The 14,258-nt window shown below is 39.6% G+C and overlaps 1 protein-coding gene across 1 annotated transcript in view; it reads right to left on the bottom strand.

The window, feature by feature from the left end:
* Positions 1-8,009: 8,009 nt before the first annotated feature.
* Positions 8,010-14,258, bottom strand: part of grin2ca (glutamate receptor, ionotropic, N-methyl D-aspartate 2Ca) — a 65,661-nt gene continuing 59,412 nt past the window's right edge. Inside the window, exons 11-14 of the mRNA XM_051388487.1 lie at positions 12,707-12,867; positions 12,403-12,590; positions 10,993-11,225; positions 8,010-10,302 (exon numbers count right to left, since the gene is read on the bottom strand). Coding sequence (XP_051244447.1) covers positions 8,680-10,302; positions 10,993-11,225; positions 12,403-12,590; positions 12,707-12,867 — 2,205 coding nt within the window. The 3' untranslated portion in view covers positions 8,010-8,679. The remainder of the gene's footprint in view (positions 10,303-10,992; positions 11,226-12,402; positions 12,591-12,706; positions 12,868-14,258) is intronic.

Raw genomic sequence — 14,258 nt, 5'->3', positions numbered from 1 at the left:
TTTGTCGATGTGAACTGAGCTATCATCGCAGCACGTCCAGTTGGTGGTGATGGCCGAGCACACAGCTGATGCGAATTCTCCGCCCCCTCGTCAAAGCCAGGCGACAATGAATGATTTTTCAATAAAAACAACATTTGCACAAAGCAAGCCGATCCACTTTTCCTTGTTGATAAGAGCATTAAAATGAGAAAAAATAATGGGACAAAAAGAAATCAAGGGACATTTAGAATTGATACAAATGTGCAATTAATTGCGAGTTAACTATGACATTAATGCGATTAATCACCAAATATTTTAATCGTTTGACAACACTAATTAAAAGGAAGCCCAGAATACAAAAAAATTCATAGATTCAATATTATGTAAATAATACTTAAATATTTCTCAAGTTTATAGTAATATTACAAGTTTTGTAATAGATGAATAGGTCGTCTAACTGTGGAATACAGACAGAAACTAGCAAGTAAAGTTTACTTGACACAATTCTTAAACACAAGTTACTTTAAAAAATCCTCTGAACTTTACTAAGAATTTCTGTGTGGAAACTGTTACCTAGGTTTTTCTAAATAAATATCACTTCACTTTTCTTTTCAGTGTACATGTTAACCCATGTAAGGACCCCTTCTTTGTTGCTCATCTTATTAAAGGACAGATTCACTATTCTTCCAGTCTGTATTAAAAGTCATATTGGTAGAAATGGAATATAATGTTCATCAGTGTATACTCACTGAGCTGTTTTTATCTACAGAGGGAGCGGGTCCTCTTCTACTGTGTCTACAGTAGCCCAGAACAGACAAAGCAAACACTGGCTCTAGATATGGCCTTTCACAGTCACCATATTCATGACTGCAATCTGCAACTGTACTGCTAGATTCCACCAAATCCGACACACTGGTCCTTTAAAACAGGTGCCTGTATTAACATTGCAACTTACAACAGTTTTTTTCTAGCTGTAATCTTTGTTCAAACTGGCCATTATTGATTCTTTCACTGGAAAACTAAAGGTGACCGTGCCTTTGCTGTTTTAGCCCCAACCCTCTGGAATCATCTCCCCCAATCAGATTTACTGAATCTTTTTTAAACACCTTGAAACCAGCCTCTATTGGCCAGTCTTTCTATAGATCTCCTTCCCTGTGTGTGTTTAATTATTGTTGTTGTGTATCTAACTTATTCGTTTCCTCTTGTTTTATTCATCCATATGTTAGTATTTATATGTTTTTTTATGTTTGTGTATGTATATATCTGTGTGTATATATATGCGTATATGTGTGTGTATATCTGTAAATATATAGTTCTTTGTTTGTGAAGCACTTTGCAACTGTGTTTTAAAAAGTGCTGTATAAATAAGGCTTTACCTACTTATTTACTTTAAATGACCAATTTGAACATTATGGAAAACCTGCCTCAGTGTTCATCTGACTATTGATTTAAGATTTGATAGTTTGCAAACTTAATCCTAATCTAAAAATCCAACTAATCCTTTAAGGTTTCTCTTTTTTTCTAATGAAACGGTTTATCTTTCACCACATCGGCTGGGTCTAAGGAAAGAGGGGGTTTTATGTTATTCAGATTCAGAAGTCCTTTGAAACAAATGTGTAATTTTTGACTTTATAAATAAAGTTAACTTGACTCTAGCTTTGGATGGCCGCTTGTTAGCTTCTTGTTCCAATAACTTAACCCCATGATTTCTTCATAAAACTATGCTACATGACTTCTTATCATTTCTGCACTTGACAAGTCAGCTGCATCTCCATTTAAATGATTAGTCTGTCATGTACTCACAAAATGGAAGCGCCTCTGAATATTTTTCACAGCAAGATATTGTCTCTGATGGAAGCTTTAATGTAAAATAAATGGAAGCTTTAATGTGGAAAAATTAATCAAGGTTAATAGTTTTATTTTCCAGTGTGGTGCCAACAGTCCCAGAGAGCTTTGCTTTTTAAATGACCTTAATATCTCCAGCGGTATGCAGTCCAGTACCACAACAGCATGCGTGCGGCTGTGGATATTTTGGACATTGCAAATGGCTGGTGATATTTTATCTGCATGTGTAGAATCATTTATCATCTGCGCTTCAATCAGCCAGCCCTCCCATCAATTCTGCAGGTCTCAGAGAGGACTGCAGAATACATAAATGCCTCACCGCTGCACCATTATAGCCCCGTTTGTCTCTGGGCCAACCTGAAAACACACTAGAGCCCAAGGCAGGAGGAGCAGGGGCCCGAGGTTCACAGCTTCATGGATCACTGCTAACATTACTGCAGAGTGGTTTTGGTATCGATTACTTATCATGTGAGGTGAATCAGAGTGTTTGGGGCTGGTGAATGTCTGTCCTTTAAAACGTGTGAGTTTAAATGTGAGCTTTGTCGGATCAAGCCCTCTGAGCTGGACTATTTCAAACATTACAAGGAGAGTTTAAGGCTGCTGTGTTTGGATTTGTTCCCCACTACTGTGTGATTTTTAAGGATTAAGCCTTGAGTTTGGCTCGCAGCCCCGCTCAGCAACTGGCATTAATATTTGTCTTATGGAAACCATGTCAAAGTGAAAGTAAACTTTTATTTATTTTCAGGGTATTTCAAGTGTGCATGCCAGCAAGTCAAACTTCATAAAAGAAATGGAGGAATCTAAATGAGAGACTCTTCTCAGAAAAATCGAGAAAAGCTGATGAAATTTCTACGTGCATATTGACTCTTAAAGTCTTCAACCTCACTGACACAGCAATGGGTCCCAGCCAAACACTGTTTAAACTTCCATAACTCATATTTAAAACATCTGCTGGAGATCTCAAAGTTTTATAAATATATATACAATGATGCACAAGTTATCTAAAATATAAATAACTGAGTCTGAATGCCGCTGCAACCCCTAAAAAAGGCCTGAACCCCCCAGTTTGGTCTCAACTGCAATCAAACTTCAGACATTCATTCACATTAATAATAAAGATAATGCTTTAAACAGAAATTAAGTCAGATTACAGAATATTTTGTTTAAGACCAAGCTGTATAATAATCTGTCATTTTCTAAAATAATCTTCAATTTTCTAAGAGTTTGATCACTGCAACAGGTACTTCTGGGGTCTTGTAAACCCTCAAGGGTTGGGCACAGTGTGCGTAACACACATACACAAAACAAATAAATAAATCAATAAACAACCATAGTATAATGAAATGATCTGTTATGGACACATTTTAGTCTAAGTGATTGGCTTAAGTTAAATAAAAAAGAAATGTCTGAAGTTCTGGAAATGAAACAATTTATTGATTTCTAATGGAGTCTTTAGATATTTCTATTCAATGCTTCACTAATGTGCCACAATAATAATGTTTTTGAGCTCAGATAAATTAATTTTGGGGTTTTTCTAAGCAAATATTCATATATGTCATTGGTTGTGATTACATCAGCATATTTCTTCTATCCCTAAAAGTCTCCATGCCACCCTCTTGCCACCCTATACATATGTCTCTGTATATGAGATAGTGTGAAATAACTTTTTCTAAGTAAAGCTATTTAAGGGGAAATATAAGATATTTTGAGTGATGGGCTGTGACTCTGAGAATAGCACAAAGAAAGAATAGAAACTTTAGAATTACTCATTCATTATGTGTGCTATATTGTTAAATATCTTTATTATTTTGTCTTGTGGAGCAGATTTGATGATTTGACTTGCCATTATCACTGTTAAATTAGTTTACTGATATTATTATCAGGGTTGCATGTGACTGAGTTATGTAATAGGATACAAAAAAAGGTAACTGTAATGCATTGCAATTAAAAATCTTTCCATTTTCCTATGTCCATGTTCTGTTTTCTTATAAATCTTTCTTTTCTCTTGTTTTAATAATTATATTTGGTGTTGAGGTAAACATGTAATTAGTAACTTAATTTTTTAAAGGTAACCCTCCCAACCCTGATCATTATATTATCATAATTAACTTTGTTTATAATGTATTTATTATTTTCTCACTGGCACGAGCGGCCTTTACGAGCCCCTGCAGGTTTGAGGGGTGAACCCCGAAAGTCGTAACCACTTCAACACCTGTCGCCATCCGGTTGCCATGGTGAGTTCATCCATTAATAACGTCCGTTAAAGTTAGTTATTTATCGGTAAAAGTGTATTTTCTTTCATTTAAATTATAAAAAGAGGTTTCAAAATTCACAGCAAAGATTTCTGTGAGTTTGTTGGCCGTTTGTAAGCTGTTGTAATATACCGTCGGCGGTACCGTCAACTTTACCGGCTGGAGTGTGAGCATTTATCACTTTAGCTTCAGGAAACGTGTCTGTGCTTTAGTTTGATTACCAGCAGTCATTTGAAATATGTCAGTATTTGTTTCAGTATTTTCTGGAGCTGGTTACCACCTGTAGAAGACCTAATATCATTCTGTTATTATTAGAAAGAATATATTGCTGATTGGAGCCAAAAAGTACTGTAACACAGGACTGATGATGTACAGTAGTGGCAGAATCATTAAATACTCCAGTACAAGTTAAATACCCTCATTCAAAATCTTAATTAAGTAAAAGTATGCAAGTATATTAATAAACTTTAGTTGTTAAGATTTTAAAGGTTTTACTAATATATATGATGGTTTTGGATAATATGACAGTAACTTAAGCTGCCAGACAAATGTAGTGGAGTAGAAAGGGTTATATTTACTTCTGAAATATAGATTAGTTGAATTACTGTATAAAGATGCCTTTATATGTACCTCCCTAATATACTTAGTTATACGTTTATGGGAAAATTCTAGGAAAATGTAGCTGCTGAGATATAATTTATTATGATGAATTTAGTTTTCTGTGTGCTTTTTATATATTCCTTTAATTAAAACTAAAGTGGAGGACGCCCAGTGATTTAGTGCAGACATCCCTATACAGGAATGGCTGCTACACTCACACATGACTCTTTACCCCAACAATTTTGTAATTATATCACAAGAACCCCGTAGCTTGTTTGATAGAGAAGTTTGCCAATTAACAGTCCCATTATGTTGCTTTTTTTCAGCTTTTTGGAGGTTGTGGGACGCACTCGCTGCTCCTCTTATCAGCTGGTGGTTACCAACTACATCGAGCTGGACTTGAGTTTCCTGTCCACGCAGTTTGGAACGGCGTCAACAGGGACTGTTTTACTTCAGCAGGGCAAGTGTCTGCTGCTTGTGCTGACAGTCATACTGAGAGTTTATATGTGTTGGCTCTGTTCAGCTTGTGTTTATGTGCGTGGGAATATGGCTGCCTATACTGCTGGCTGTCCTGCTGCTTGTGTTGTATGTTTATGAGTGTTTGCTGCTAATATTTGCTCCATAGCAGCTGTTTTATCTCGATGTGCAGCGTTTGCAGTGGTAGGAATTGTGATTCATTGCATGCCTTGTTGTGGCTGAGCTTCTTTAGCATTTTGTTTGGTACATGCACTTTGATGCTGTTTATTTTGGGCAGTGATGAAAAATGAATACTGATGTTTGGAGTAATAATTGTTATGGGCCTGATTGGTTTTGCATTGCGCTTCAGGTTGTTGTTGTTGCTGTTTTGTTTAGCTCACTGAAGCCAGTCCTGCAGCTAATGGTAATATTAAAAGTTGGCTTTAACAATGCGAGCACAGCCAGTTGAGCTCACTTAATTAATAATATTAATAAAATGTTCTACATAACTGGCTTACTAATTGCTGTCCATATTATTCCCTGTCCATGCAGCTTGGAGCCAAGGTGGATCTTTCCAGAAGTGACTCTCAGCTGACACCCTGTCAGTCACTGATTCACTTCAGCAAGGTAAGTGTCTGCTGCTTGTGCTAACATGCTAATTGAGAATCGATAGCTGCGTCCTAAGTCCATACTGCACACTGGAGGTTTTGAGTTTGGTGTTCACGCTGAAAAAGTGACAAAAATAAGTGTTTAAGTGGACTAAAAGACCCTTGATTATTACTAATGTCCCACAATGCCAAACACAGAGGAAAGTGAGGTGCCATTTGCAGATACAAGGTCCAGGAAGGTCTCAGCAAAAAATATATTATTAAATCTTTGGAAAACTTTAAAGTGAAATTGGCAGTGGCATTTCAAAGTTGATGGCACTCATATTTAATCATTTCATTTCCTAAAAACGATGAAGGATGACTTCAACTTCAAAAAGTATTCTATAAATATTACTATATAGAGCAGAATGTATACAGTTAATATGTAGTATGGACTCTGGACGCAGTCTTGGCTCGGGTCAGTCAATGTTTATGTGCTAGTCAATATGGCTATGCTTCCACTGCTGGTTGCTTTTACTGCTCTTGTGTTGCTGCTGTGTTTGCTCTTATGCTGCTGTTATGTGTGCACAGGTTTGCAGTTCTGAATTCATTTCTTGTTGTGAGCTCTTTTTCTTGTGGCTGTGGTTTTGCATGTGTATTCTGACGCTTTCACGCTGTTGATTTTTGCTGTGATCAGTTATGTTGAAGGATGTCTGAGTAGCGAGCGTTATGGACCAGATTGGCTTTGCATTATATTACCCTTCAGTTTGTTGTTGTTTTGTTACCAGGCCTGAGGCTATTGGTAATACTGTGTTGGCTCCAGAGATGTAAACACCAGTGTTGTCTTACATAGAGCCACATAAATACTTTGTTATATTTGTATTTGTCTGTTATAAATGTTCTGGTCTGTGTAGCTTGGAACTGGTTGACTCTCAGCTGACACTGATCAGTCACTGAGTCACTTCAACAAGGTTTTATTGCTCGTGCTAACATGCATGTTGTGAGTTTAGGTCTCGACTCTGTTTACTTACTGTTTGTACGCTCATACACATTGCAGCTGGTTGATGTTGCTCTCTGCAGGTCTACTTCTGGTGGATTATTTGGTGTGTGCTGTCAGTTTGAGCTCTTGTGCTGCTATTATGTACAATCATTATTTGTGGTATTTGGTATTAATTGTGAATTCATTTTCTTGAAGGTAGTTGACTTACAGTCATTTATTTTTGCTTGTGACGTGTACCGTGTTGATTTAATCTGTGCAACGATGGAATAAGAATATTGAAGTATTAGGTGTGTTAGGTGCTGAATTGGTTTTGTTGTTTCTTCTATCTTGTTTCTTTTGGCCATGTTATTTTTTATACTCGCATTAGGGATGGAAACATGACTCTTGTCTTTACAGACAAAAACGCTGACCTCTGTGACTTTTCTCTTCGTCTTCATGTTTTTCTTTGTGACAGCGGGAATGTGTCGCCACATCACAAATAACATGTAACAGATGTTTCTTACTGCAAGAACATTGACAGACATTGTGTAGAAAGCGCCAAATAGTAGCAAGCTGCTTTGATTTGATTCGCTGACAACATGATAGGCACGGTGGACAGTGAGGGTCACATTAGTCTCAGCCGGTACACATAAAACACAACAATGTAAACCTGGCCCCATGCTGTGATGCCTAATTATTTACCTGCCATCTGGCTGGTGACCATAATTTATTTCCTGGCATTTGGCACTTGGCGGGTGTTGATTTTGGAGCCCGCTCACACGGCTCAGGCAGTCACATTCACATTTCCTCACCCTAACCCTAAGCATTACAGAAATGTTCGCACTCAAATGAGCTTCTGTTTTATGGTTTACGCTGCTGCTCCACTCCATAGCCATCTTCTGATGGTCATCTGCTGCTTATGAACACTATATAATATCTCATAAGATCTGTTGTCTGATGTGTTTTTGTGATTTTAATATGCATAATTTAATATTTATCTGCGGCACAGCTGACATATTCTAGTCTCGTGCTGCAAGTCAAGTGGATTGGTGGATTCTGTTTGATCTATCTCTAGTCACTATAGACAGTTCCTTTTAATGATTGGAGATACTTAATTTGAGCACTTATTGCCCAAGGTCAGAACCTTGACACTCAATTTCATATCTTTGGACATATACTATATTCACATAATCATCTATTCTGTATGAGAGATTGTGTGTACAATAGAGTGTAAAGTGAAAAGTGGAGAATCAAATTCATTATATCACTGTACGGTGCGACACAATGTTTAACATACAGATTGAGATGACAGATGATTCCAAAAGGCCCTTGAGATGACCTTGTTCTTTATTAAAGGGAAGTGTAACAATGGAAATACACATGATACTTTTTATGGTTTTCCCTTTTTAAAATCCCAGTCAAATAACATTAATGACCAATGGAGCGGAAAGCCTCAAAGCAACTGCGCACCCAAGGTCGTTGACTTAGAAAATTCCGGGAAGATATGTCAGTGCTTTGATCACAAAATTGTCTTAATAATTTATCTCTCAATTGACATGGTGGGTACTTAAATGATTTTGAAAAAAATGAGAAAAAGAAATGTCTCAAGTCGTAATCAGATTGAGAGGCTACAGTATATTGTCTCCCAGAATTCTTCCACATAGCAACATTTAAAAATCCTTTAAATAACAATCAACAGGTTAAATTCTAATGTATTAAATACTTTTCAACATTGCATTTTCTTTTATAAGTATTTTAAGTTTGGCTTACAAAGTCCCAGCAGTAATTTGCTCGTCAGTGTCTTCTCCTTTACGCGTCGCTGCCCAAGATATTATTGCACTGATAATTGAGAGTCAACACTCTCAAATACACTATTGGTGTAGAGTTAAATTTTTGCTTTAACCAGAGGCTGAGGGGCGAACCCCAGGCATGCCTCTCTTCAGAGGGGCTCACCTAGTGGAGGTCCAGTAAAGATGGGGTCTCAGACCTCAGACTCCAGGCTGGATACTCTGCCCCAGGGCTTTGGCACATAGGGACTATTGACTCTGCGCGCCACCAACACCTGCCTCCGCTCTCTGTTCCCAGAGCCTGGGTCTTCCCTCTTTCCTGTGCCATTGTAGGGCCCAAACATATTGTTGTGGTAAACCACTTGCCTGTCACTCATACGAGGCAGCATTGCTGCATTATCTGGGCAGTGGCTTGTACAGGGAAACAAGTGGCACACGTCCTTGGAACTGTCATAGAACTGTGACGGCCCCTGGGCCAGTGGCCCCACATACACTGGTAAGTCTGTGTACGAGTTCAGGTAGGTAGAGTAGTGTCTGTGCACCACTGTAGAGGAAGAGCGGCGCAGGGCAGCGGCATTCTGCAGGATGGCTTCCCTGTAAGAGGGTAGCCGGGTAGACTCAGAGTACTTGAGCTTTTGCTTGTAGGGGTAGGAGCCCATGTGGGCTGGGTCCAAGTAGGCAGGCTCAGCAGCCAAGGGGTAGCAGGACAGGTTGTGCCCTAGACTACCGTATAGCTTGTGGGGCTTTGGGTTGGCCACTACCACCCGTGGAAAAAGGTCAGGCATGTCTGCGCGTGTGGATTGAGATGTGGATGTAGAGGGCTTTGTTTCGTCTACCTGATGGACCCTATCGTTGCCCCATGTTGCTTTGAGAAATGAGGCGCGGCGGTTGAGTTTGTCCTTCCCAATGAGTGGTATGTCATCCATTTCAGGCTCCAGATAGGACTTCATACAGGAGTTGCAACTGGTGCTGCCACCTGGATAATGTCCTGCAGAGCAAGCCATGGCAGCAGCAACAGGGGCGTGGTTGTTCAGGAGGTGATTGGCCCTCAACTCAGCAAGGCAGGATCGAGGTTCATCATAGTCACTTCTCATTCTGGGGTCTGCAGCATCAAACACATAGCTATGGGACCTCCTCCTCCGGGTCACGCAGTCAGGGGGGTAGCTAAATTTCCTCCTCAGCGGTCCTTTGTGCTCTACGTAGATATCGGGCACCTGGAACTCCCTGTATGGAACAAAAGGGGACGTGGGGTGCCGGGCCTGGTTCTCCACATACAGCCTGCTGCTGTGGTGGGGGTTAGATGTACCGGAGGGAGCTGGGTCCCGCATGGCAATATGAGGGCTGCTGAGGCTGGAGATCGGCAGAGTCCTCTCTAAGACATGCTGACTGTTGCGGGTGGGCAGCGTGTAGCGGAGTGGGGTCGGTCGGGTCAACACCCGGGGCTTATCCAGGAGAGGCTGGGTGGAGCTGTCCCCATAATGAACAGGGAAGGTGGGTGTGAGGGCCCTCTGAGGGTACGGTGAGTGGTTGTCTGTGATGCTGGAGATATAGGGCAGACGGCCATGGCTCATGTCTGTGGTCGTCACTCTGGGTGGCAGGCCAACCCGCACATTGTCGCCCCCCCGCCTGCTCCAGTTCTCTATCGTTTTGGTGGCATTGTCTAGAGAGTTCTCCACTCTGGCAGAGGACACCATGTCCTTGGCTGTCTGCAGCATCTTAAGCATATTGGCTTGTGAATAGTTGGTAGTGACGTCCGGACTCTGCATGCTCCCATTGTGGTCAGATTGCTCTACTCCATTGAAGCAGCTGTAGATGCCCTGCAGAGAGATAGAAGAGTGAAATTACACTCTTTAAGCATCATCAGATATCCGAATGAACCAACAGTCTACTGAACTCCCAAAGGTTTTCAATCGTATTTCTCTACAGTCACTGTAATTAATTTTCTCACTGAGCAAATGAGGTGAAAACAATAATACAGAAAACTGTCATTGCAGAAAGAGACTTGTTGTTTCTAGCGGTTTCATGTTCGTGTTGCTGTGTTTGAAATGGTGTTTGCACAGAGCTTGATCTTTAACACAGCTCGGCATATAAATGAGTGAGTTGCTGATCATGCACTTACCATATTACTTTCTCCATTTTTGTCCCACCTGCTTTATTTTACTTTCAAATTGTGTATCTGTTTGGAATACTTAATCTCACCTCTGACTACTGTTGACACACAGATGCAGGTTTTTTAATGGGACAATTTAAATTCAATTTCTCAGGGATCACAGCCATCACAATATTTCAGCAAGTATCCATGGAGTTCTTTTATTGCTTTAAATTCTTCTTTTTTTATTGTTGTTGCTCTTGAACTATTCTGGTTGTGGACTGATTTCACTTCCTGCATTGCAAATATATCTAAAGCTGTTTTGAAGGATACATGAGAAGGAGACAGCAGCATGATAATATATATTGTAGTAACAGGAACCACTGTCTGCAGTTTTCATTATGTGAAGATGACTTACCCTACTGATAGCTAGGAGGAAGTCCAGGCGCTCTGATTTGCGGACTGAATGTCGTAGTTTCCAGTAGAGCAGATGTTCCCAAGCGAAAACCAGCAGGCTCAGGCCCATGGCCACAAGCAGCATGTAGAAGACTCCCGCCATGTTGTCAATGTCCAGCTTACTGCTCATCACCTCTTTCTTCTCATTACGGCAGATGCCTGTGAGCCAGACGGTCTGCAGCTTCTGTGTGTCACCTGCAGCACAGAATACAGAGTTAAGCCCTATTAGCATAACACTAGTATTATTTGGGGACTTTCAGTGAGTAATGAAACACCCTCCAACTCCTTATTGAATGCATTTGCATTGGATAATGAAATTCTCTCAAATAACCAGCACCGCAGATATAAATAAGGATATACAGTTCTTCTGTTTGTGATTAAGTAAATCCAAAATCCATCCTGATCACTTTTTTAATATTTTTTAATCTCATAAGTAGACAGCAGTTGTTCTTCTAGAAGAAGAAATGCATATAATTGCTGCTACAGATTTGCATGTTAAAAGTATGATAAGGATTTCCATCTTTTTAGCTTGTGATCCTTTAAAAATTAAGCTACTGCATAAAAGCACAAATTAAAGGCAAGTCTGAAAAAACAACTTTATGAAGGAGAAATGTTTTGTTCTTTTACCCTTTCTGTTTATAAAACTAATAAATATGTAAATATGTACATATATACACACACCCACATGTATATTACATACATTACTAAATCACTGGATATCAACAGGTAATATTAGCCCACTGTGAATAGGAAATATTTTCCCCATTTTATTTTTGGTGACAGAATTAGAACATGGCTGGAATACACACACACACACACACACACACACACACACACACACACACACACAAACTAAAATGGGGTTCAGTCTAAATCACACACTTTAGCTGCTATACGTAATAATATCACAGCACCTTGTTTATTGCCTCTCAGTATGACATATTATTCAAAGTGTTGTGTTATTCCTCTTACTATCTATTGCATATTTCTGCCAAAGGTGACCAAGCTTTTGCCCGAGGCTTTGAAATAACTTGCCCGAGGAGCTATGGTTAGCAGTGTCACATTTAAAATCACCTCCGTTTTTGTGACATGTATTTATGTTGCATCTTTTATTCGGATACAATTTATTATAATAATGTTTTGTACCCTAAATTCATACTTAGTTTGTAAATGCCACTTTCTTGTTTTTTGTGTGTATGGCAGCTTTTATTGTATCTGTACAGTACAGTACGGACAGTTGTTTTTTCATTCTCTCTTCTTGTCCATTTATTTCCATTCAGGTTTATGTTAAATGTGTAAATACAGTTATTATAGCATTACTGGAAATATCCTGTGAAAATCTGCATCTATTGCATATGTATAAAGAATTTACCATCAGCCAGGAACTGGAGCAGGGCCAGGTCAATAGGTCGTTTCCACCGTGAATCCTTCTGCAGGGCAATGCCATAACCAGTGGTAGCAAACACTTTCCCACTGCCAATGGTCACCAGCTTGCAGCCCTCATCTTTGCCAGCCATGTAATTCAGCACAGCAGCATCATAGATAAAGGCATCAAGTTTCCTAGCAGGGTAAAGAAAATTATTTTTACTCAAATGGCCATTATAAAGATGTTTTGCTCTACTTTGGCTCGCAGTTCTGCGGTGCATATATTTTTACTATCCTTGGCAGACACTTACCCTGTTTTGAGGCTGTTGAGGGCATCCTCTACTCCCTTCTGGTTGTATTTGACCATGTGGGAGTGCATCTCTGGGTAGTTACTCCTTATGTTGCGCTCTGTGCTGCCATTTGGGACTGTACCAAAGCGGAATGGAGGGTACTGCTCTTGTGGCTTTTGAAACTGTCAAGATAGGTAGGATTGATAACGATAAAAATGATCTGTGATATTGATTGATTGCACATGTAGCTGAATAGAAAAATGTATAATTTCTTTCGACAAAAATATAGAGAGACTTTGGCATATGAGCATGTATTCAAATTCAGTTTGTCACCATCACCATGAAGCAAAGGGCCAGATAAAAATGAGATACTAATACAATGACATTCACCACCTCTGCATTTTCGTGTTCTCTGCCTCAACTCCCAAGTGCTTTTGTACTAGTTATCCTTCTGGCCTCTTGCTCGGTTCATTTACACTTCTAACTCTACAATTCAAAGACCCGACAATCAGACGCTGTGTCCAAAGATCCTTCCTTCTTTCGTTGTCTGCAGTAAGAAATGAACTTCTCATTTTATCCTTTTGCTTTTGGCAGTACTATATGCATTTAATTAGCTGTGAGGACAGGAAGTGGGACGGGGTGGAAATACAATCGACAGAATTGCACTTTTTCATTAACCTTATGCAAATATGTTCTGAGTACATTAGCTGAGGGACAATTTGAGCTAAAGTTTGTGTATTAGAAAGGGGGCAATGTTATGTCGGGACATCTTGAAAATGAATCAGACCTCTTCTGCATTCTGATATCAAACCTTGAGCAATCTCTCAAGGTCAAACCACAAGTTTGTCCCTGGGGGCTATTACATTCGTACCCCCGTCCGTCCTCAGACCCTCAATTAAGATATGATTCAGAGGTGGAATCACTCTTCCATGACTTTAAATAGTAGGTTAGTGTACATAATTGACAGAAGTAGAAACTGTAGTGTTATAACATTGAGAAACTGAAATACCGTTTGCAACCAAGAAATACAAAGGAGCAACACTACAGAGTAATAAGAACAGAGAAGACACTAAAACGTTAAAACAATAAAGTGTAAGAAGTTACTTAACTTTAACAAACATCATCATCATTGAATTTTTACCCCATGCAGTGTCATTACTGCCATAACATTGCACATGGTCAAAAAGTGCTAAACTAAAACTACTTGGTTGGACATAGATTGTGTTCATAGTTAAAAGAAACCAACACTGATTGTTGGTAGGCAACAGAGTGCAAACTGTAGTCTGTGTTGTCAGTCAAAATGTTCACCCAAACCTCCCCTATGACCTCCCTCTAAATGATTTTGCCGTGCTACAACAACATCCTGCTACTTTGACACTGGTGTCTGAGAGCGAACACTGACTGTTTGCAAGACCAGAAGACGTCTCTTGTCAGGAACACGTCAACATTTGTTGATTCAAGTGTTTGAGCAAACAGCTAATGCTGTTGTGTTACTGGTGAGGACAGGCCTTATCTCTCCATGAAGCTTACTTAGATTAAGCTACCTCGCTATATCTTTACAGCTGGAACATTT

Source organism: Dicentrarchus labrax, unplaced genomic scaffold (assembly GCF_905237075.1).
Source record: "Dicentrarchus labrax unplaced genomic scaffold, dlabrax2021, whole genome shotgun sequence".
In the NCBI taxonomy this organism is placed as follows: Eukaryota; Metazoa; Chordata; class Actinopteri; family Moronidae; genus Dicentrarchus; species Dicentrarchus labrax.
The sequence above is the reverse complement of the archived record's forward strand: the minus strand, read 5'-3'. Positions and strand labels throughout refer to the sequence as shown.